Source organism: Ostrinia nubilalis, chromosome 1 (assembly GCF_963855985.1).
Source record: "Ostrinia nubilalis chromosome 1, ilOstNubi1.1, whole genome shotgun sequence".
Lineage (NCBI taxonomy): Eukaryota > Metazoa > Arthropoda > Insecta > Lepidoptera > Crambidae > Ostrinia > Ostrinia nubilalis.
Window position 1 is genome coordinate 12,407,056 of NC_087088.1, and position 25,334 is coordinate 12,432,389.

Here is a 25,334-nt window from a genome sequence, read left to right on the forward strand (position 1 = left end):
GCCTAGGTTTCGTGGTTCAAGGGAAAACGCGATGCGTGTCCGACGTACCCAATGCTCAGGTAGATGTGCACAGTGCAGTGTCCGCCCTCCCCTTGAAGCTTCGCTTTTGCAGTCTATAAAAGAATTCGGCATCAAGTCATTGTGATCTGTGAGTTAGTGACCGCTGCAGTGTTGTGTTGTGTTCTCGTAACCAAAATAAAAGGTATTTAACTATGGTAAACGAAAATCGTGATCGTGTTTACATCGCGGGTGCTTCAGTTTAAGGATGCGTGAATAATTAAAACACATTGATAGCAGTAATTTGACAGTTGAATAATTAACAATTCCTATTGGATAACATTTTCAGCTAGATGATTTTCATTGGAAAATGTGATAATTTAATAATAATTTTCTTCCTAAACAAAATTTTAATTTCAAAATACAAGTTTAGTGGGCAATCTTATAACCACATAAAAAAGGTGGATTTATAGATGTCATTTACCCATAATTTGGGATAGCAAGTTTCTTTTCCTAGAAAAAACACCCCTACGGTGACGCAAACTGATGATTGCATTCAGTCAATTAGGTACGAGTAGTGTAATTATGCCGTTTTGTTATGTTTAGCCGATTAACTTGTATAGCTTGTTTTGTTATGACATGGACTCGTTTTAGCGCTGGTAATAGCTATCTCTGCCATGAATAATACATAAACTGTGGCGCACTCAGTGCCGAATATCTAATATTTCTGGCACTACGTAGTGCAGGTTTTTTTATTCATACCTAGCTCAATAGATAGAGGAGCGTGTTTTCCCCTCGCCAGCCGCAACCGGATCGCGAAGGAGATAGCTGGGAAATGTTGAACGAAAACCAAATAGAAATGTCTCAATTTCCGTAGCAACGCTTCCTTGAAAGTTGCAGGATTCTTTTTATTGAAAATTTATTTCGAAATATTTCTCTAAATGTTTATAGCTTTTAAAATGAGATTTGCTTATACTGATGCGCTACCTACATTGTATTTACCTTCGAATTTGTAGCTTTCTGTTTACATTTGGTGTGCAGTTAGTCGGGAAAGTTAAGGAAGTTGGTAGGAAATGAAAAATGTACTATTTCCTCATGAACTTTCAGAATGATAATAATTATTACCTATATTTAAAAACCATTCAATGTTATCCATGATGACGTGAGTTAGTTTTTACTAGCATTTTAGTAACAAGATTTTCAAGCAGGTATTATTTTGTGATTTTCTTTGTTTCCGGAGTCAACAATGTAGCGTTAACATTGATAGACAGTTTGGACATTTGTCATCTTTTCTGTTAGAAGTTAAAATAATTGAGAATTTTTATGATGATGATGTTTTAATAACTTTCCAACAACCTACTTTTATAACCTTTGAAAAAGGAGCTTTAGTAATAATTTAGTATTAAGTAGGCCGCGTAATTGGACCAATCATGGAAAACTCTTGTCAATTATTTTTCTACCTATTGTGTGCTTTAAACAAGTACACGTCTGGCGTTCTATTACAAATAGTGATCTTTCTTTACTTAACTAAACTAAATACCTTGCTTCGTTGATACCGAAAGGTATTGTTAATCAAACTTGACATGATTTTCGAGTATATTTGCTCAACTGCATCACAAGTTTTCGTCACATTAGTTCTAAGTAAGTATATTAAGCCATACTATTGACTTATTCGAGTTAGTTAAAGAGTAAATGGTCACATCTCTATAGCGTCGTTATTCGCTTGATCGCTCCTCAACTATGTAAACAGTCGTTCTAGTAAAGTTTGGTCGTCGCAATGAGAGTTAAAACGGATGGTGAAATAGGTATTCCCACTATAATAGTTTTACAGATGACACAGAAGGCCGGTGACCTCTTAAAGGCTACTACGCAGCCTAAAGATGCTAACTCACTCTATACATATGTCCATGTCACTAATTAACATACAAGAACGCTGATACACTGTATAGCCTTGATTTTAGCGACGTTATAATAATATCACTTCACAATTGACAGGTTGTCTGACTCGTTTTTAGTATGTGATCTTTTAATAATAACTTTTTCAACAAGTGCCTTTTAAGGTTTCCGGGTTTCTTATGCCTTAGGTATTACCATAAATTATTTTGCTACGATTAACGTGCAAAAACATGTTGTTCTTTTTTATTAAAACTGCAATTGCGTTTGCTACACATACATAAACAATTAAAGCTTAGGTACCATACATTATTTTGCTATACGATTAACGTGAAAAAACATGTTGTTCTTTTTATTAAAAGTGCAATTGCGTTTGTAAATAAACAATTAAATTAATTAGACATAACAACTTCCTTTATTAAATCACATATTATAAAGAAAGTTGATTTCGTAACTTAAAAAAAAACACTATTAATGAGGTGCACTAGGACAGAATAGACCCTTTTAAAAAAACTCGCATTCATCTCCTGTCCCGTACCTACGTAACATAATACATACAAAGTACATAACAATAAACTATCACGATATTCAATGGAAAACGAATTTGTAGAGATCAGAAATATGTATGTCCAACAATTTAATACTAAGGCTGGATTGCACCATCTTATTTTAACAGTAACTATAACAATAACCGGTGCATTTTGTATGACAGATCTTTGACGTTTGTTAAAGTCAAAGTAAGATGGTGCAACTCAGCCTTACTAAATAACATAGTCCGTGTAGAGTTGCCCTCTCTTAGGTATGAAATAAAAAGAATCGCTTGATGTGACGCGATTTAGTTAGTTGAACATTTGAGATGGCTCTTTTTTTCTTTAGATACAGTTAATACACTTAGTCCTTAATTCGTTGAGAAAATGCAGCCACCATTTTTCTACGTTTACTCTTTGGTTCTTGATTTTGAGTTTCCGTTTAAAAACTTTCTTTAACTATTACAAATGAATTATTAACAGTTTTTTTCTATCAACAGCCACAACAATGCACTCAATGACCGTCGTTGTTCTGCTATGCGTCGTGGCCGCCGCGGTGGCGCACACGCAGTATTCGTACTACCCGGAGGAGAATGTGGAAGTTCCCGCCGAACAACTGTCTCCCGAGTCAGAGGTCCACCAGGAAGGTGCCCTGCGCTCGAAGAGAAGTTTGCTGTTGCTTAAGAAGAAACTGCTCCTAGGTACGTAGAATGATGAGATACGATGATGTACCTACTTCCAGGAGGAAGCTGAGGGTGACACCGCCGAAGAACTGTCTCCCAAATCAGAGATCCACCATGAGCATAAGGGTGCCCTGCGCTCGGAGAGAAGTTTGTTGCTGTTTAAATTGAACGGTCATTAAAGTCAGAGTTACCACTCGGAGGACACTGCAGACCTTCTCGACGTATAATTGTCTCTGGAGTCAAAGGTCCAACAGGAACGTGAATGCGTCATGCTCTTGAAAATAAGTTTAGGTACTATTGCCCAAGAAGAAGTCAAGGCAACTCTATTATGTCAGTTATATCTAAGCTAATCGTGTCAATGCCATTCATATGATGGTCGGAAAATAAAGATGTTCAGACTATTTGATATGATATCACTGAACCTTACTTACCCATCTGCCAAGCACTAATGACAACTGCAAATATCTATGTAGACTCTACAAATTCACAAAAACTCACTTCATTCAACTCTAGAACGGATGTAAGGAAAATATCCGGTTATTTTATATTTCTTTAACATTTTGTAGGTAATGTTATTAGATAAATCTCTCTCCTGTACAGTTTAGCATTATCACATTTCTAGTTTTGGCTGGCTTTACTAATTGCCTCTCCAGATATACGAGTAGGTATCGTATCCAGGCTGTCGTTGTGTCATTTTTTTTAGGATTTATTTCAGAACTAATTATGTAACTACTTAAATTATTCCCCGACATGAAGCCATATTTAATCGATAAAAAACTGTAAAGGTAGTTTCACACATATGCCCGATATAAATTAATTATGTTTCTGAATTGCTCTTTAATAACACCGATGGCATGTAGAAATAATTACCAACTGCATAAAGTTGGAACTCGTCCCAATGTCCGTGGGAAATTGGGGTTTTACTAGCAAATTGGCAATTTCGAATATTTACGATAGGTTACGTATACAATAAGTGCAATACCAGTCTCTATATCATAAGTAGTGTATTACTAGCAGCAACTTACGTGTACCAACGGATTGTGAAGCATGCAAATTGTCTGTTAGTGATGTACCGACTCGATTGTATCGGATGAATTTGTAGTCATTAGGTAATCGCTTTGTCACTGAAACCCACCGGTGAATACACTATTAAGATACGAGATAGACAAATTAATACCTACATTTATGAAATAATTATAGTTCTGGAGTTTCTGAGCATCCTCAGTCTGACATTGATAATTGAATGTAAGGTTATCAAAACGGTGAAGTGCCTTGTAAACAATTTTATTAACAATCAGCATGTGTGATCAGATTAGATGAAGAGATAGTAAATTTTACAGATAGTAGGTAAAAATACAGATTTCTATATCGATACTTGACTATTTGATATTTTGCACATCTTTGCGGCTCTGCGTAGCTGTGGGAAACCTATTGTGTGTATTCAAATATTGTTTGTGTTTCCAACGGAGCTCGTCTTTTCCACATTTTGAGCACAATAAAATTGTTCGAAGCGTTTAGCTCCTGCATCCTTAACACAGATACAAATTGACGATTTATTAACACAAAACACTAATGCTGTTTTGATTAATGGCTTTGCAAGGTCAGAAAATAGCGTGACTTCAATCGTGACTAAAACACACTTTAAATTACTAGATAACCTTTTATCTGAAGTAAAATTGGCACTTGTTTATTTAAGTTTGTTACACAATTGTACAATTATTTATACCCCTAAAATATAAAAGATCCAAAAATATCTAATAAAGAAATTTACATCAAGTTTTTTCAGAGAAGAGTAAGTAAGTCTTATGAAAAATGTTTTTCTCAGCCCAATTCTCAGGTGGCCTACCTCGTCTGATAACGTAATCCCATTTTTTCTGGATTCGATCAAAGGTTCAATATAACGACTGCACTGATATAGGAAAAGAGGTAGATTTTCTGGAGTTCTTTCTTGTGGTTTTTACTGAATTACAAATCACATAAATTATAATTTGACGTACTTAGTACCTACTTAATATTTCGCTTGAAAATTATGATAAATAAATTAAGTCAAGTAATACTTACCAGTGGTTTATATTAGTAAGTATCTATGAGAGAGATCTATCATTGTGTAAATAAGATACCTATCTATACTTACCGCTGAGTCACAATAAATATTTGAATAGGACGTGGCAATCATGGAAAATTTTGCCGACGGATCTGTTGATTTATCTTATTTAATCTAGTTCAAGCTTTAGGTATTGTACAGTAATAATTTTCTAGAAACTGTCTTAATTATAATTACTTATATAAATCTTATTTATTTCAAGAATTAATTAACTAATTACATTTGTATATTCTTTAATTTATTCATATTAGTCAATCATAAAATCCGATGAAAATGAAATGAATGAGCAATTCCAAATCAAACTACTCTAGAATTAAATTTAATAATGGACTCATCAAAAGATTGAGAAATAATTCAGTATATAATTACGTCTTGATCGATATCTTTAATGTAATAAACACAAGATTGACTCTATCCATTGCTGTTTGCAGGAGCGGTGGGCCTGAAGGCGGCGAAAATCGGCGCCCTTGGAGTGGGAGCATTCGCCTTGAAGAAAAAGTCAGTACCCCCTCCACCAGTTCGCGTTGTTAACTCCTATGGGTACCTACTAATACTACTAACACATAAAACTCCCCATCCTAACCAAATTGGCAGTCATAACGAAACTTGATCTAGCAATTATGGCCTTCAAAGCAATGTTTTGATAACTATAAAATTGTGCAACCATGCGTGCAATATTTAAATATCCCCAATGATTTATGAAGAAAATTCTATTTTGAATCAATTGTAAGGAAAACCGCATTATTTGGTAGATTTGGCAATGAGAAATATGTTGTGCAAACTAGATAAACAATAACAGTTGACGTCTCACGTGCTAATAATGTTTCGACATTGGTACTTAATAGTTACAATATTACATAATGTAAGGTCATAGTATAAAGGTTGTATTCGAAGAGTGTAGAATACCCTTCAGGCGAGAGAACTGATTGAGAAACGATGAATCACTATAATGGCAGCAATATTTGTTAGTCGCGGTGATTTGACAAATAAAATATTGTTAATTTCTCATCACATATTTCAACTGAGGTCGTCTGTACCTATTGGCTCGTCCGTTTGGTTAGGAAATAAATTTGAATTCACTGTTAAACTGCTTTGCCAATAGTTGTGTACGTTCATCTAAAATGCATACGAGATAATAAGCATTTACCAAATTGGTATTTAGCTTCCATAACAATGTATATTTTAGGCGATAATAATTAGTGTAATCTACTCCACCAACATTCGGGAATGCTGGTTGATCCAACACAATTTTGCATAATATTGAGCTAGTTTTCAGTAGGTGTAAACCTAGGGTATAGACCGCAAATCTCTATTTTGTAAAAAAAAAGATTATGATAAATACCTACTATCAAAATAAAGTTCTGTTTCAACATTATGTCGTTTAGCAATCAAAAATACGTTTATGCATTCGGTTTCAATGACATCTTATTAGCTTGATAGATTGCTAAAGTCCAGTGGCACAGACAATAGATATTGTAATTTTACCATTAATAGAATACTTGCACGAGCTCAATTTAAATGTTTAATACCTACTTAATTAATATTAAACAGCTATAATACTGTTATGTACCTACAGTGACGTAAAAGAGCATTGACTGTTGATCAGGTTTCGTCATGCTGTGTACGTCATTAATAATGACAATATCTTTGTTATCCTTATAACGCTACTAATTTTTAACTTGTGGCTTATTTTAATACTTGTATTTATGTATTTGTATATAACTAACAAATTAACCCATTGTTTAATTACTTACAGCCATGCTCCGTCATGGACAGTGGAAGTAGTACATTGGTGAGTTTAGGTTTCGGCTGTGTTTAAAGTGTACATTTGGACATAGTTATTGGTGTTTTCTCATTCCTATAGGCAAGCACAATGATTCCTTAGCACTATCCTAAGCCTACTTAGCATGATCCTCCGATTTAGTGGCCTGGTTCAAGGATGTGTTCTGCGGTCCGTTAGCACTTAGGTGGATGCAGGTTTCCTTTGCCTTTTTCCATCACAACTACGAATTTAATCACACCTTAATTTCTAAATCACATGAAAATGGAAAAGTAACCTTGGTCAGTAAAAGAGAGTAGTGGTTTGCATGAAAAACATGGTGATTAATCATGTCCTACTAGTAGTACTTACTGGTATTTTGACACCTTCAACATGTTTTGGAACTTGCATGGCATAATCCCTGAAACAATTAAAGTTTCAGATATATTTTAATCGAGGGTGTTCAAGATAAAGAAACAAGTCTACCGTCATTTATGTTCTAGTTTCTTTTCAGATATTGTTACATCAATTACTCGAGACTTGGGACAAATGAATTAATTTAGAATTTTCCCAGTATTTCAATATTATGTATATTTTCCAAAACCCTGTTAAGAACAGCCAAATCCAGGTATTTAGACGTCAATATTAAGTAAACAATAAGATTGTAATAATTTATTTACCTCAGGATTTCAGGCAGCTGAAAACTGAGGGTATAATTTAATTATGTCCCTTCTAATAATTCAGTAGGAATTTGACATAAGAGGTATTTTTAAGAGATTGTGGTCACTGAATATCATATTATCTGAATAAATTATACCTATTGTGTAAGGATATAATTTACCTAATTTTATAGTTCACTCATGGAATAGGCTTCGTTGTCGCATGGGGTTGCACTTAGTTTTGCATATAGAAACACAAACATGTATGTGCTGTAATTTTTGCATCAACTATGAAGCGAAAAGGTTGATTGGTGTTAAACATGAAATATTAGAGGTACCTAAGTAATTTTTGGATGAGGGAAATTATTTTGGATAAGGTTAATGTAAATAAAAATTGAAGCTGGTGATTCAAAAGGGTATGTTTTTGTTTTCTGACCTTTTTTTACGTTACTATTGACGAAAATCACGCCATGCAAATAAATAATATCGAATACACGAAAAACTTGTAAATTAGAATTCATTAAAATCCAGTTTAGTTACAACACCTGGCTATAGATATTGATACGTCGCTGGGGCAAACCCAAACCTATGTAAGGAATGCGGATTCCTCTCGGTCTATTAATTTGTAAATAAATGGCAATCGCTCTTTGTTTAACTTGTCGATAGCTCGTTAAAAAAGTACCAAGTCATGCAACCGGATTTAGTGAATAGTTTACTGATTTTCTTTTCTTCTTTTCAGATTTTCCGGCTAAGCCAATGCCCTGATTTGCAAGTTTCCAGAAGAAACAACGTCAGGGAAATATTAATATAAGTGTACATTTTTATAGCCTTATTGAGGTGCCACTTTTGAGGAAATGTAATATACAGTAGCTTTAAAGTATCCCACTAGCACTTCGATAAGCGTTTACTCATTAAGGATGCCTACTAATGCCATACACTCAATGTTATGTCAGAGAGAAATGTCTGTTACCTGAGAGGGTGTCAATTATTGTTATAATATTTATAACAAATAAGATCTTCTCTTTAATTAGGTGTATAGGTAGTTGTTTTGTTTTAAATAAATGAATTAATAGTCCTAATATGTGTGTTTTATTCCCTATAAAATGTAGAAGTACCTACCTGGTTGTGAGCTGAGCTTAGTAACAAAACGATGTCTAAAATTATTGGCTTGCTTCTACTAAGTTATATTGATTTTAATTTTCATTCGACAAAAAATAAATAAGTATTTGAGATACCTGTTGCTGTTGACAAAAAATATACAGTACAATATCATGGTAGGTGTCTTTCCTTACACATAAAAACATCGTTGCAATGTAACTTGGTTTAAATAATTTGCCGTAACAACAAGTACAGGCTCAATTTACGCTTATTTACAAAGTATCTAAAAGGCCAATCTTTTTCCACCGTGTGTTTGTGACACCTGAGGTCACAGCCCTGGAGTCAATTAAACAAGCCATAGAAGTCTGACACGGCTTGACAGGCCCCGAACGGATCTATTTGTTTCATTTTCAAAGAATCAAGTGATTTAAGCCTATTGTAATGAAATTAGGAACAGTTATTATGATGAACCTATTGCTTAAACCAAGTGAACCCTCAATGTCCTACATAAAAAAAGAAGATAATATGATCTCTAGGTCTCTCGTTCAAGTCTCCAATCAGTTCACCACGGAGACGGAGAAGGTAAGACCTGTAACGGTAACCAAAATAGAGATTTATACTTTTTCCATTAATGATTAATAGTATGAGGTTCAAAGTCCTAAGGAAAGATTGTGTTTTAAATCTTGTAGAATCATTCGTTATCAAATACTGTTAGTTATATACAGACGGTTAGGTAAAACAGGTTTTATAAATGATACTACGGATTCCTTAGTTCTATAATTAAATATTTGTAGATATTGGCTGTATTATTGAAATATGCGAAACTTGAAAATAAATATGGAAGTTATTCAATAGCTACAAAACGGGCAAATTTTATGGGCATATAAAATATCACTGAATCATATCGATCTATCTGCGTCCTTTACTTTGTTACGAAATCTAACTATATCTTCGGAAATAGATAGGTAACCTTGATGAATACTTATTCTCAAATGTCAAATCTTTGTTTCGTAATTAGATCGTGTATTATTTATACGTTTGGATAAACGAGCCTTTTTAACACCTTTGATCCAATTAATCGAATAGTCATTATGTAGAGTTCAAGGTTAATACATCTGTAGCATCTTATTTAGTCGTTATAGATGCGATTTAACAAAGATGATGTGCTTTCGACTGCCCAGTATATACATACATAGGTACCTATATGACGACTAACCTCACTAGAAATAAAATTATTTACCTACTTAAAATCTGTCAACTCAGGCACCTATTGTCGATATTAAAAATGCGAATAAAAAGAAAACAGAAATCATTAAAAATAAATAAGACCCTGACCCTTATTTCCAATTTTCAATTATTAAAATCACATTCTCTGAATTTAGTCACCTGCATGTTATAATTCTTCAGTGTCGTTGGAGAATTATGTCGAGCTTTTCATCATCATCATCATCATTTCAGCCATAGGACGTCCACTGCTGAACATAGGCCTCCCCTAATGCTTTCCACGTTGATCGATTGGTAGCAGCCTGCATCCAGCGCTTCCCTGCTACCTTTACGATGTCGTCAGTCCACCTTGTCGAGCTTTTGTCGCGTAAGTATTCGAAGTATGGCGAATCGTACATTTTTATCGCAATAGTGTTCTCGTACATTCGTATGTCGAGATTACGTTTATAGAGTTAAAGTACACTTTCTTGTCTATGAGATTATTTTCTATAGAGCTGTTTTCAGACATGCAAATTGAAAAATTATATCAGACATTCCAAATCTAAAGTAATGCCTCTTCACCTCTGTTGCATTGAGGGGTTTATGAATATTCCTTCGAGCGGAATGTAAAAAATAGGGGTTTTACAAGGTTTTATCTATCTAAGTAGATAAGTAGAGACCATCATACATCTGTGAAAGTATTGCAGGTTGCAAACACAATCAATTAGCAAGAATGAAACGGTTACTTTTATTATAAACTGATGTTTCTCGTGGTCACAGTCATTGAAGCACCGTGATGGTGTTTTGTTCACTTCTTGCAGGTGCTGTTCTTGATAATTGACACTTTTGGAGAGCGCATTGCCGGACGTTACAAATGCGATGAGTGAGTTGTAAGGCTTCTTATATTCTATTTTTACCCTTAGGATTTTCTCGGATAGAGTGAAGAAACGTAGAGATGGGAAGTTGAGTCGAGGAGGACGGGGGGTACCTCCCAGCATATTTCGATAGGACTAACCACAAAAATAAACTTCTATTAGTAATTCTTATGTAACAACGTGCATCTACGAATTGCATTGATTTTATTTATTATTTATAGGGCTTAATGATAGAAATATAACTCGTGCGTTATTTATTATTAGGAAACGATGTGAGTAAAATTTTTTTTTATTGGAAAGGAAAGAAACTAGTTCGGAGATTGCGGAATAGAGCGAACAATTAGACGATTATGTCAATTCCGTCTATTTATTATTACTATTAGGTCATAACAGTTTATCTAGGTTACTGTAAATCAAGACCGGTTAAATTGGACAAGTACCTAGTTAAATCTTATTTCACACTCAAAATGTTGAGTTTTTGCTATGATATTTATAATTTAATAGATTGCCACTGAACCATTCATACCTAAATGGTTCAATAAGTTTGAAATTGGACGAGATAATTTTGATGCTTCGATTTATTTATTATAAACTTCAAAATTCAATGATATAATTTTTATCGCAAGCACTTGGCCCACTATATTGCCTTCCGGTATCTATACGCATAATTACATAAAGGTGGTATAGTGGCATTATAACAGATCAAGTATCATTTAATTTTGTGCTTCGCAGAGTTCCGTACTTTTATTCACCAAAATTAAAAGCAACATTGGTATTCCAGTATAGCTGATATAGTACAGCAGCAGTAACAGTATAGTAAGTAGAGACCTTAATAATTAGTTAACAATCATGTCATTTTTTTCTAGCTTCTTCATACGAAGTTTGATTTGATGACACCGTCTTTCTTGTCTCAAGGAATACCCACACTTGTAGGTATAACAGTACTTATTAAAACAAAAGAATTGCGAAAAATATCTTGGCCTTCGAATAGATAGCGGCTTGATGTGGAATGCACAAATCGAACACGTCAGAACGAAACTAACGTCTCTCATTGGCTCTCTTAAGGGAATCTCTCGGTGTATCCCGCGTTGTCTACGATACACTATATATAACTCTCTTGTCAAATCGCATCTACTATACTTATTGGAGATTTGGGGTGGTGCTGGTAAAACAAAATTGGCTCCACTTCAAGTAATGCAAAACAAAATTATAAAAATACTTTTTCAATATAACCGCTTAACTTCAACTGAAAAAATATATAATGATACTAAATTAATGAACATCAAGCAATTATATACCTATACTACCTGCATACTAATAAGAAAAATTTTAAAAAGCTCTTTCCATACTAGTATAACCTTAACTACAGCTAAAAACTTTACTAAACGAAGCGCTCGCCGAGCCAGTTTTCTCGTACTACCCAAAGTAAGAACAAATTATGGCAAAAAAATGATCACTTTTGAAGGAGCGCAACTTTATAATAAAATACCCTCAGAAATAAAAAATGTAAGCTCATTTAGTGGATTTAAAATTAAACTTGCTCAACATATTTTACAAAGTACCTAAGCAGTTGGTTTTAAAAAATAAAATAAAATAATACGAATGCACTAAATGAGTACCTACCTATGAATAAAATAAGCGTTTTGAACGATCTATTTAAATACTCATGTAAATGATGTTCTCATGTAAGTGACTATTTGTCTTTTTTGAGAATAAATTTCTTTAACCATTATTATTATTCTGTGGTATAACCAGGCCTGTTCATCTCCGTGAGTTTACATCGAAAACAAAACACGCACGATGGCCCACCTACAGGATACTATTCGACAAGGCCTCACATACGCGCGAACATTAACTCACGCACGCCGCACGCGTATTCTTGTGTATGATGGAAGAAAACAAAGAAAATGGTGTACTAAATACTGTGCAGTATTTAACTGCCTAAATAATAATATAAAAAAAACAGAATGTACTTTTTTAAGTTGCCTCAAGACACTGAGAGGTAAATAATATGTAGTTAATATTATTCATGATAATTCATGCTAAATCATGTATTTCCTCCGCCATTTTCCGCAGTTTGGCAACTCACGTCACATCATTTTACCGAAGTCAGCCCTATAGCTTCGGCGCAGTGCCGATCACTGACGTTTGTCAACAAAATGGTGCTTGACTCTTGAGACAGGCTAAATTACACCATATTGTTAATGACATTAAGTACACATTTTTTTAAATACCTTCGCGAAGTAAAACTTCTGTACGTAGTACTTATTATTATTCTGTGGTATAACGTATATAAAGAACATGTAGCGCCATCTATTATAATGTAGAGAAACATGAGGTAGGACGCGATAGTCTTCATTGCCTGCGTAACTCTACAAAATAGTGAAACCGCATTATTTAAGGTTGCACTAAACTCTAGGAACTGACCGTGGGTATTTTTGAAGGTTTTTTTGGATAGAAAATTGTACCTTTGTTAATAAGCAAATAATATAAAAACCTTTATACTGTTTTAGATAAGGTTCAAAATAAATTGAGAGAATCTGTATGAGTAATCATTGCGATCAAAGTTCCATCTCTATATCTGTCGTAGACAGCATTCCAATATTGCCTAATAATGACGTGCTTACTGGTATTAGGTGTGGACGTGACTCATCATCTTTTGGCATCTTAGGCTGGGTTACACCATCTTACTTTGACTGTAACAAACGTCAAAAATCTGTCAAACTCCATACCAAAACCACCGGTTATCGGTTATAGTTACGGTCAAAGTTTGGTGGTGCAACTCAGCCCCAGTTATTTATAATTGATGCGATTTTGTAACTGACACTTCAAGTTTGACATGCTGTCGAGTGTAGTATACCTTCCCAATGGAAATAGTGCTGAGTCATGATATCTCATGAAACATTTTAAAAAGAGTCAATTCAAATGATTCTGTTTTTTGCCAAATCATCATTCAAAGTTGTAAACAACTCTAATCATGTTTGCTGGTCACACAATGAGGATTTCGAAAAGCAACAATTTAACGATTTGCCTTTGACATATCTCTAAATATTGACCATGTCGCTTCAATGGCCGTTAATCACCATTAGTCCAGTCAATGAATGCCTTAACGACGGTGTAGAGAGAAATCCGTGGAACACAATTTCTGACCTCGGGACTTTATTTAGCCTAGTTAGGTGGTGAACATAGCAAAAGTCCCCGCCCTTAGCCCTTGAGCCGGCAGGGAGAGGGGGGTTTAAAGGTACCACTTTTCGGTTTTTCGCTTAATCCTCGGAAACTATGCGTCCTAGTGACATGACTACTATGAACCAAAAAAAGCTTATTCAATTTGCTCCCGCCGAGACCGTCAAGTTTTTCTATATCTTGTATAGTTTTTGCGGCATCTGCTCTAGAAGGTCTGTAAAATTGGAAATTTAATTTTTGTCTTACATGTTCCTATCAGGAGAAAATCGACTAAATCAACATTGAGCAAACACTATAGACATGCGGGAGCATGTTAAGCCTAGTTCCAGGGAGGGGACTGCACCGTGCGTATATTTATACGAACCAACTGGAGCCACTTTTGACTCCTCATCATTCAAAAACTACTGTGCATTAACTCTTCAAATTTGCCTCATGTATTGAGACTTGCAAGATATACATCAGCTTTAAATTTCATAAATATACCTCAAACGGTTATTTAGGTATTGACGTTAAAAAATCGACATTTAGAACACTAAAATCTATCTATCACCTGTGAAATGTTAAAATTTACTGGTTTTTTATTTGTTCCTTTGTATTTACATAACTACCTTTCTGGATGCCAAATTTGAACCTTCGAGGTCATCTGGAAGTAGTTAGAATTTGGTATATATGTCAGACATGTAGATTTTTGGACGTCAATACCTAAAGAACCGTTTGAGGCATATTTATGAAATTTGAAGCTGATGTATATCTTGCAAGTCTCAACATATGAGCCAAATTTGAAGTGTTAATGCACAGTAGTTTTTGAGTGATGAGGAGTCAATAGTGGCTCAAAGTGGTTCGTCTAAATATACGCACGGTGCAGTCCCCTCCCTGGAACTAGGCTTAACATGCTCCCGCATGTCTAGAATGATTGCTCAATGTTGATTTAGTCGATTTTCTCCTGATGGGAACATGTAAGACAAAAATAAAATTTCCAATATTACAGACCTTCTAGAGCAGATGCCGCGAAAACTATACAATTTATCAAAAAAGTTGACTATCTCACCTGTAGCAAATTGAATATGCTTTTTTTGGTTCATAGTAGTCATGTCACTAGGACGCATAGTTTCCGAGGATTAAGCGAAAAACCGAAAAGTGGCACCTTTAAACCCCCCTCTCCCCGCCGGCTCAAGGGCTAAGGACGGGGACTTTTGCTATGTTCACCTCCTAACTAGTCTAAATAAAGTCCTGAAGTCAGAAATTGTGTTCTACAGTTTTCCATCTATAATGCTTTATTGACTGGACTACATAGTCAAATCAAATATCGCGGTAGGTATGGTAGAATAGATACTGGACCAGTCAAATTCCACAAATTTTGTAAATTACGTCAACGGTGACCGTTTCATTTACAAACTAGTTTTTTTCTAAATAAACTACTTGGTTGCGTGTATTGGCACATGTATAAGTTCTGGTTCTAGTAAGTATTGTCATAATGTGAACTTTGTTAATAATTAATACAAAAGTTACCCCATTAATAGTGAATCAGACAAGAAATACATTTTTCTTATTCTGAAGCACGTTTTAATGGCTACGAAACGGTGTTAATTACAATCTTTGTTTCAACAAAATATATTGGAAATTCCCGTCCATTATTATTGTATTTAAATTAAAGTTCGTTTTGTACTTTTTTAAATGTTTTTGTTCGAGAAAGAAGGTTGTTCAAATGTTAAAGACTGATCATTGTTATAGTATGTTAGACAAATTGAGATGCTAATTACTGTAGGTACCCACAAGTACAACTTCATATGTACGAGTATAAGTCACACGTGTGTGCATTATATTGCTTTCTAAGGAACTCTACCAAACACATCTCGATACGTACTTGATCTGATTTTGATTAATATGTCACTGTGCCTTGATTTAAAACTTGTTATTACCGGAAGGTAAATTCATCGTAACCTTAGCGTAAAATAATGTAATTCAATTTTGAGCTTTACTGTAATTAACATTAGACCTAACATTTACTCTATGGTGTTGTTTGTTGATTATTATTTCGGCGAAATGGGGGCAAGCTCGATTTTTGGTTTACCTTGCGCGGTTGCTGAGACGGGTCGTTCACCTCTAGTAATATTCATAAAGGTGAGAATTGATAGCTATCTAGCCTACTCGCTAAATGGTAGACATATTAATATTTAATACGAACTTTGGATGGTTCATAATGACTAGCAAATTTTAACGATAATTCTATAGTCAGGCTTATTTAATGAGTTCAAAGCCTTACATGAGAAGTATCAATGAGGTAATTAAGTAATTATAATTACTTTGAACGATCCACTATTGAATTGAAAAGTATTTTCATCTCAATTAAAAATGGCGATAATAGATTTATACACATTTTTCACTAAGTAGGTACATACAGGACAGTTAGTCAGGGATTTGTCCAATAAAATATACAATAAAAATAAATTTATGTACCTAAATGTTGTTCTTTGTATTATTTTTCTAAATACTCGTAAGGGAGAGAATCAAGTAATATGAACGAACATAATGCACTATGACATGTCTTAAATAAATGATTTTTTAATTATCATCTCTTTGAAATCGAAATATAAGTAGGCACGAGAAAATTATTTATTTCGTTCGTTTCATGCTTTAGATCAAAAACAATTACGGCTCGTCTGCATGGAAACTTGAACGGAAAATTAGACATCAAATGTAGAGCTTTGACCCATTTTCGTGGTGCCAAATGATTTTCCAGGCTCATTTCATAATGTATGAGAGATACATTTGTCTTGAAATGTGAAGCTCCAGACAGCTCCACACACGATGCTGTGTTCAAGAGGTATTATTATCGTTTGATCTACTGCGGAATTCCCGCTCCCAACCAAACTTGTGAGTTCGGTAACTATGCTCATCAACAATTTCATGTTTGTAATAACGTAACGTCTAATGAATATTGAACACCTGAAACTAGTCGGCCTATTATTATGATGCGTATTATATTGGCTTATTCTCTAGGCGGGGCGGTGACACATCTTCCGCACAGGCCATATTGTGCGTGGTAAGCTACATAGAGACAACTCAAAATCGTAACATTCAGAGTTCAAGTTACCAAAAACTTTACTTGCCGATCTGATTTATGGCTCGGTTGAATTAATCGCGTATTATTCCTTTGATGACGTAGAAGCTCATGGGTCTAACTAAACTCATCTAAATAAGCTATAATCTTATAACAGCTATGCTCACCAGCAAACCAATTCGCATGTTTACTATAAAATATAAAATATTAATCTTAACAATAAAGTGCATTGACTTCGATCAATGCCAAATTCCCGTATCGTATGCGCTCAACAATAACCATACAACTATGGTGAAAACATCGACAACGCGTAAAAAAAAGCAGACGCTCCATTCATTATCTTCGGATAGTTTTAAGTATAAAATTCAAGTTTTTTGAGTTGGCACCTTGTTGTTAAGTATGCGAATATCATATTGGTTGTATGTCCGGATTGCCGACCTATAAAAAGTCAACGGCAGGACCAAGGTGGACAGTTGATTTGTGCCGTGAGACGAGTGTGTGTTACGAGATAATCAATCAAACAGGTGGGTGTAGGTGCTAATTATTAAGATAAAATAAAAAAATAAACAATTTTTAATTTAATCTTAGTGATTAATGGCTGATTAAATTAAAAGAAACATAAGTTTCACATTTAAAAATAGGATTTCGGACAGTAAAAATGCGTGTTAAAAATAATATATTATTTAAGTGAATAGAAGTTAAATTTTTGTTCAATTATGCAAAAAGAAAATTAAAATAATTTAATTAGAGTGATAATAACTGATTACGAATTTTGTTACGTTTAACGAACGGGAAATGTATAAAACGACAATTATCTTACGCTTTCATAGACACATTGAAATTAGCTTTTACACAAAGTCAAGGGCATAACCAAATTTCGATGTTTATCATAACTCGACAGCCTTCTACAAACATCCGCTCTACTAATTTGTAGCTAGATAATTTTTGTGTTGTTCCTACTAGAAAATTGAAAGACTTGTAGTCAATAAGTGCTTCCAATTTTTGAGTTGTTAAATCGATGGCCACCCGGCTAGCCAGTTGCGGTTGCGGGTTCGAATTCCGCGGAGGCAAATTAATGTTGGTGTCATGTGCATGATCATGTGCAATTTATATGGTTTATAAATATTCATAGTCAATTGGTAATTTATTGCTACTTACCGTATAAACTCTTCCTAGTTTGGGGTTAAGTTATTGAAGTGATATTTTGAGATCATTTAAGACACTTTTCTACTATTCTGCCATTAATTATAAACGCTACTTTACTGCTGGAATTGTTTTAATAGGTAATTAGCAGAATCAACATTTAGTTTATTAATACGTTAATAAGGACTCGGTTACACAAAAGTGTACAATGAATGCAAATTAATTAATAACATACCATGCAAATTTTATTTATTTTAGAACTCTGTGTAGTAAATATGTGATGAGTAAGTGCTTACCTATGGGTGTTTGCAAAATTCTTGCTAGGAACAAGGCTTTTTTGTAGATACCGTTTAGAGACCAACCATTCGTTTGCCTCCTCCGTGAATACGATAGCCCGCTGAAAAAAGTCTACTTAAATATATTGCACAATAAACCTAGGGACAAACATGTGATAGTAATGAGGGTTTTCGCGATTGAAAAATCCGCCAGATGGCAATACGTAGACGGGAGGTCGAAATGCTGCATGATTGGTTATTTTTGACATGACATTGACAGATATGTCAAAATCCACCAATCATGCAGCATTTGGACCTCCCGTCTACGTATTGCCATCTGGCGGATTTTTCAATCGCGAAAACCCTCATTGAATAATTTATTTCCAGCCTAATAATGAAAGTGAGCATCATCGTCATTGGCGTGCTGGCGGCGTGTGCGGCGTCCCTAGCGGCGGAGGCTGGTCCCCTGCTGGCCGCGCTGCAGCCCGGCGTGCAAGCCGAGCATGCGCGCACTAAGAGGCACGGTCTACTGCTCGGTACGTAGGCTATCACTATTCAGCCTATTATTCTAAGCTAGAATACGAATATGGATTAGGATCATCCCTACTCTTCGTGGATGTCGAAAGAGGCGCTAAGAGAAAAAGCGAACATCAGGGTCTCCCCAACCCGTCTGGCTTTTATGAGAATCTTCATTTGGTTCTGGTGCATTGGAGAGATAGTGATCCTGCAGAGGAGACTAATTCTGATGATGAAGTCTATTTTTCACCATTTAATTTTCCTGAAATGGGGAAGGTTTTGATCTGCATCTCACCTGATGGTTATCTTTAGAACTAAATTCAAATTATTTATTGCATGTCACATGGGTAAGGGTTGGTAGAACATAATATTGTAAGTACATGTGATTCCGGAACTAGCTATCTTACCTCTAACTGAAAAGACACAACTTCATTAATAAGTATTTTTGTGATAGTGTATTTTGTGACTAGTGTCCAATGATAGTTTTATTACTGCAACTACGATACTGAAACTATAAAACGTAATCTCTTTGGGTATTAAACCTTTGGAAACCTAGCCAGACAGTGCCAAGTACCTGGCTTTTTAAAGCCACTTATGGATTTTATAAAAAATAAAACAAGATTCAGCGACTTGACAGTTATTATTATGCAAATGAAATTAATTTACATAGTTGGACTTGTTTCGATGTGGTCATAGGTTATATTTTACTGCCGTTAATTATTATTTAAGTTAATGATTTATTTATACATCTACAAAACCAACATCATAATATTCTTATTACCTTTGTTACGATGAAAGTGGTTTGCTAAATAAAAAGTTAATGCCGTAAATCTAATGTATTCTCGTTGTTTAGTAGTTGTGCGTCCTGACTCATTAATAGAAGTTAATCAATGCGTATAATTATTACGGTCTCCAAGGGCCGTCAACTTTCTAGGCCCACCGGGACCCCCGACAAATTAAAGATGAGTTATCTAACCGCTACTAACCGTAGTCCGCGAGGAATGGCGCCGTATTACGAGGAACATCACTCTGAATCGTGATTCAAGATGATGACCACGACCACTCTGACAAGAGTGTACCGACTGAGAAAAAGAATCTAACCGCTGGGAATTCACAATACACTGAACCAGATCGTATCTGACATGAAAGTGATTGGAGTAATTAGTTTTCGCGATTATCACGTGAAATGTTATTTTAAACTTAAACCGTGTTTAATAGTTCATGGAACCAAAGTACAATAAAATCATAATAGTTTCTATAGTTAGACCTGGATAATCTGAGTTTGATGGATAGTAGGCTAAAATTAAATACGTAATAATGATAAAAGTAGTCTTAGTATAGAATACTAGTAAAGGATGTCATCCTTCCATTTATTATTATTTTTCTTTTTGATTACAATTAAACGAAGCCATTGTAAAGAAATTGGATAATAACAAAGTGTTGTAGGAATATTAGCACTTTTTTTCGTAGTTCTGACTTCTGGGCCAAGCTTCCATACATTTTGGGACATCAGCTTTATAATAGTTTTGGAAATACTATTCCTGTAACCTAATCGGATATCCGTATCTGCATGGCTACTCCCCAACGCTCTTTAGTTTAGGTAGTTTCGGGCATTATAGCTGCTACTGCGTGATAGAGGTGGAAACGTTTGAAACTTCGGTTATTGTAGTTATGAGCAGTATTGTAGAATTGATATATCGGGATATTACTCAGGCATGCAATGGAACACTTCAAATTGGATTTTATGTTTATCATTTTGAGTTAAATTATATTTTTTGACTGTTTAACGATTTAAGTGCTTAACTGTCTAGCTCGCATAAATGTATATTTTAAAGTTTATAAACCCTTGAAAAAGAGGCTGACAATAGTGATTGAGTTTCTTACGCTTTCTTCTCAGCACTGGCCCATTTATTGTCCTGAAGCAGTGGTAGGGTTAATACTGGGACGTGTCAAAGTGCTTTTTAAAAGCCTACTTGCATAAATAAATGAGTATTTTATTTAAAAGAGAATTTTAGTTTTTTATGAGTTTTAAACTAATCAATTTATTATTTTTTACAGGTGCTGGAGCGTTAGGCGCTGGTGCTATCGGAGCTGGTATCCTGGGCGCGGGCGCTCTCGGAGCAGGAATTCTTGGCGCCAAGGCTGTCGGCGCGGGAGTCGTCGGCGGCGCTCTGGCGGCTAAGGCCTTCAGCGGCAGGAGTTACGGACACGGCTACGGCGGCGGCTACCATTACGGCGGCGGCTACGGAGGCGGTTACGGCTACGGCGGTGGTTACGGCGGCGGCTACGGTGGTGGCTACAGGTAATTATGATTTATAGAATTTTCTTCATGGATGCTAGTTGCCCGGTCGAATTAGCTGCGTGCCTGGCGGCCGTGACGCCACATCGACGCTCAGGTACGAATAGGGCGAACACGCGGAGATGTGTGAGGGAGAGTCGAATTCCAGCGAGGTGCACAGTCAAGTCGACCGGGTTGTATATCGTAGGTACTAAAGTAACTAAACAGATGTTTTTACGAATTTGTCACTAGAGAATGAAACTTAATGTATTTTTTCTTTTATTTTCAGGTCTTACCCCGCTTACGTTGTTGAAGAAACTTGGTAAACTATAAAAACGGGATGATGCAAATGATGTATTAATAAGGTGCATTTGTTGATAATTTATTTACTTTGTTATTTTAAGTATTAAGGCGTGTTATGTGAACACGTTTCGTACGACTGATCTGTATGTTGTGTAATGTACAAAATAAAACACTAAATCCGATTTGGTACTTTATTTTATCCTATGCATAAAAAAAAAGTCTCTTATGAGTCGCTCCATGGCCTGGCGATCTTATGTGTATCCATCCTTTCCATTATATTAATTCAATATGATATTTAATTTTGGTTCATACATTTCTTTCTATTTTCTAGAACGTTTTAATATTTAAGATTGTTCTAACTAAAGTAATAAGTGACCTGTTTGAAGTTTCGTAGTAATTAATTCAGTAGGCAAAGGTAATAAAATATTTAAGGCGAATCAAACTCTAATATAAGAGTTATTTGAAAGTTTGTTAAATTGCAAAAGTTACTAAGGTCACTGTACTTTTTGCAAGTGGGACTAGGTACCTAGGTACCTACTTTGTTTTGGACAATCGACTATTAAAGTAGTGCCCGAATAAGTCGTTGTAATCATCAAGGTAGTGTTTTATGTCTCAATGATCCTAAAGTTAAATTCCACCACAGTACTTTTTTTTTCGCTTTTAAGCAGGATTTAAAAGTTTTCGGTTTTCTTGATTTGATCGAAATACAATTCGGATTATTGTAGAACTTGTTATGATGACTACTACGAGTAATATCTACCTCTCTGTTTGTTATACAAGTAGAGCAAACAAACAACTGCATAACTATTATGGTTCATGTGTTCTTCGGTAGACTGTTTCTAGAAATAATATTTTCTATCTTACAATATATCCTGGAAAAACTCCGGCCTTTGTTCATGAAGATATTGTAAGGGGAAATGCTTTTGTGTCACGTTTATTTTTTTTAAAGATTAAAAAACAGTGAGCATCATAAAGTCAACAATGAACGTTGGAGACCTACAATACCTACATATTGTAACTAAAACGGAGCTAGATTTCCACAACCATATTAGCTAGAAAAAACAGTATGGCTGCTATTTCGTACGCATTTTGTTTTAAATTGTGCATAAAATGTAGCTATGGCGGCCGAAAACGTGCACAATCGAGTTTATTATTCTTCATTCGGTCGCCAAGTTGAATAAACTTCGATAGGACATCGCAACATTGGATGCAACGTTTTTGGAAGATAGCGATATAGTTTTAAATGCTGGCAGCGTGGAAGAAGCGGATGGTGCGGCGCTGGCGTCGAAACAGCATTAACGGAGATGGATGGCTTCGGCCCACGCCATCGCCTCTTTAATCTCGCGTACAAAAGAGATATACGACTGCGCTCCGACTCCATGTTGCCGGGTATTCGTATTTTATACAACGCTTTGCTAGGTGTCGAATGGATTAATACCGATAATGGCACCGTTTATCTGCAGTGATGAAATGCTGATTCCGCAGTTTTGGGAGCTAGCGCTTTAATTCCAGAAACGGGTCTCGTTTTCAGCCATAAACAGGACAGCGTGGAGAGCGTAGATACATAAAATATTTCTCGTTCTACGTCCGCGAAAAAAGATTTTATTTGCTTCTATCGTATGGTTCAATAGACTCGATTAACTAATACAAGCAAGATCCAGAGGCTTAAATGAAAATTAATTCGAAACGCATTATCATCTTTTGTGTTTTTATAATTGGGTAATAAATTCAGTTTCGTACATCATAAATTATGACGAATAAATGGGGTAAATTATGGAACATTCCCAAAGAAGATAGGTGACCTACTATGCGGCAGACAATGTGATCGCGTGGGATCCCACAGAATGCCTAACCCGAACCAATTTAGAAAACTTTGTTCTATAAGTTAGGCCGATCGATTCTCGCTAGGGCCATTTAGTGCCGTAGAGAGATAGGTATTCTACGCCAATACTTTACTAGATTCCTTGATCAAAAAAATGGGGAAGCTTCAAATTTTCTATGATGTTTGGTTATGTTCCGAAGATATCTTGCGGACTAAATACTTAGGTTCAAAGAAAAAAGATTTTGGGAAAGATTTTGAACGTTAACATTTTGCTGTCTACAAACAATAAAGGGGTGAACTAAATTCACCGTTAAAGTTAACAATCTGTACCCAGTAAGCACTAATTCAAGCCTTTTCAGCGTGTAACGTCAAACAGCATTCGGGGAAATTGATTTTCTATTGTGTCCGCGCCCCCGAATGTTGAAGTATTAAGTTATGGCGCTAACAATGGTTGTAAAATCAGATAACAAGGAGCGTATTATCTGAGTGACACAAATCGCGTCGCAATTCATTCCGACAGTCCTCAGGCATGCCGAACGGCGCTGTTCCTTCGCCCATTGTTTCCGGATAAGGCCCAAAGCAAACTAAGTATAAATCGACGACAAAGGCAGCTGTATCAGTCCGTGGCAGATCTGGCAACACTGACAAAGATTAATTACTGCCCAATAATGACTGAACACTTATCTGACGGCATCGATCGCAGATTAACAGAGCCATTTGGTCTGCGCCGTCATCGGACTATTCCAGTGAGGTTTATGCCATGTGTATTGTTTTCGGTTGGTCACTGATAAGGGGGATTTTTATTAGCGTAAAGTACTTCTGGGTTTGTAATCTACACTAATATTATAAAGAGGAAAACTTTGTTTGTTTGTATAATTATAATTATGTATTACATGATAACAACAACTAATAAACAAGAAACTAATAATGTCTCGTAATTTAATTTCATCCGATAACTTTGTCTTGTACATGTTATTAAATAATTTTCACCCACACAATTAAGTTAGACAACAGAAGATTCTTGGGCTTGTGTGCTACATATTATGAGTAAGTATCACTATCTATTTATTATACACGTATATTATATCTTATATCATATAATAAATTGTGGATAAAAAAAAAAATTGCATCTATCGTACAAAATCTATCGTACCTACCTACAAAAAACTATCGTTTTCAGCACACCCAATGTAGAAGAAACGCGAGTCAGTAAAGAAACAATTTTTTTACTAAATTGGGAAATGAAATAGATAGACGCTACTGGGCCGTCAAATCATAAATTAAAGTACTTTGATATATCTAACGGTTATGTGTGTGAGCATATTGAATTGATAACGAATAATGAAATTACATATGAATATTCGTTACATTATGCTATCACGCAACTATGATAAATACCCGGAAAATCAGCGGTTTTTAGAACGATATTGTAATTTAAATTTGCGTGTTTTTGTAATATTTATAAGCTTCTTCTTAAGATATTTATAAGGCCATCACTGAATTGTAATAATTTTTATTTTATTTTATTTTTTCTTTATTCAGAAAACAACAGCTCCTTATAATATTATTACATTATTAATAATGGAGTAATATCCGCTTTCTCGATTGGAGCCATATGTTACGCGCCTACTTCTTTTCTCAAGGATGTTGCTGTCATGCTTATATGGATTCGATTATTAGCTTCTTTTACTTTACTGGTTGGTTTAATTAGGATTATAGAGTAATTAGGTATAATAATAATTTCTTTTCTGAATTTCAACCGTTCGTCTGTCACACTAAAAATTGGACAGCTGAAAATACTAATTTACAGCGAGTAAGTTTAACACGTGAATTAGTTTTTGTTACCGGTTATATTTATAGGTAACCTAGTCCACAAGTCACTGGTTTTGTGTAAACAGTAATTAAAATTGAGCAATAAGTACCTTACCAATTACCAAACATTTTTTTCAGAGACA

General features: G+C 35.1%; 3 protein-coding genes across 5 annotated transcripts in view; 2 read left to right on the forward strand and 1 right to left on the reverse strand.

Moving 5' to 3' along the window:
- The window catches only part of LOC135072802 (mitochondrial ribonuclease P protein 1 homolog), a 304,546-nt gene that overhangs the window by 65,400 nt on the left and 213,812 nt on the right, over positions 1-25,334 (reverse strand). The window lies entirely within an intron of this gene.
- Positions 95-8,701, forward strand: LOC135072685 (uncharacterized). Of its 3 annotated transcripts, none has more exons than XM_063966696.1 (5): positions 95-202; positions 2,918-3,118; positions 5,636-5,744; positions 6,961-6,996; positions 8,362-8,701. In XM_063966696.1, coding segments are annotated over exons 2-5 (339 nt in total). In that variant the 5' UTR covers positions 95-202; positions 2,918-2,925; the 3' UTR covers positions 8,363-8,701. The 3 variants fall into 3 exon arrangements, with proteins under 3 accessions (XP_063822766.1, XP_063822772.1, XP_063822781.1); XM_063966702.1 differs by having other exon boundaries at positions 5,636-5,702; XM_063966711.1 differs by lacking the exon at positions 6,961-6,996 and having other exon boundaries at positions 5,636-5,702.
- On the forward strand, positions 17,496-21,739 carry LOC135075929 (acanthoscurrin-2-like). Its single transcript, XM_063970379.1, has 4 exons — positions 17,496-17,566; positions 18,848-18,996; positions 21,035-21,278; positions 21,544-21,739. The coding sequence occupies exons 2-4, from the start codon at positions 18,855-18,857 to the stop codon at positions 21,578-21,580; spliced, it is 423 nt and encodes a 140-aa protein (XP_063826449.1). The 5' UTR covers positions 17,496-17,566; positions 18,848-18,854; the 3' UTR covers positions 21,581-21,739.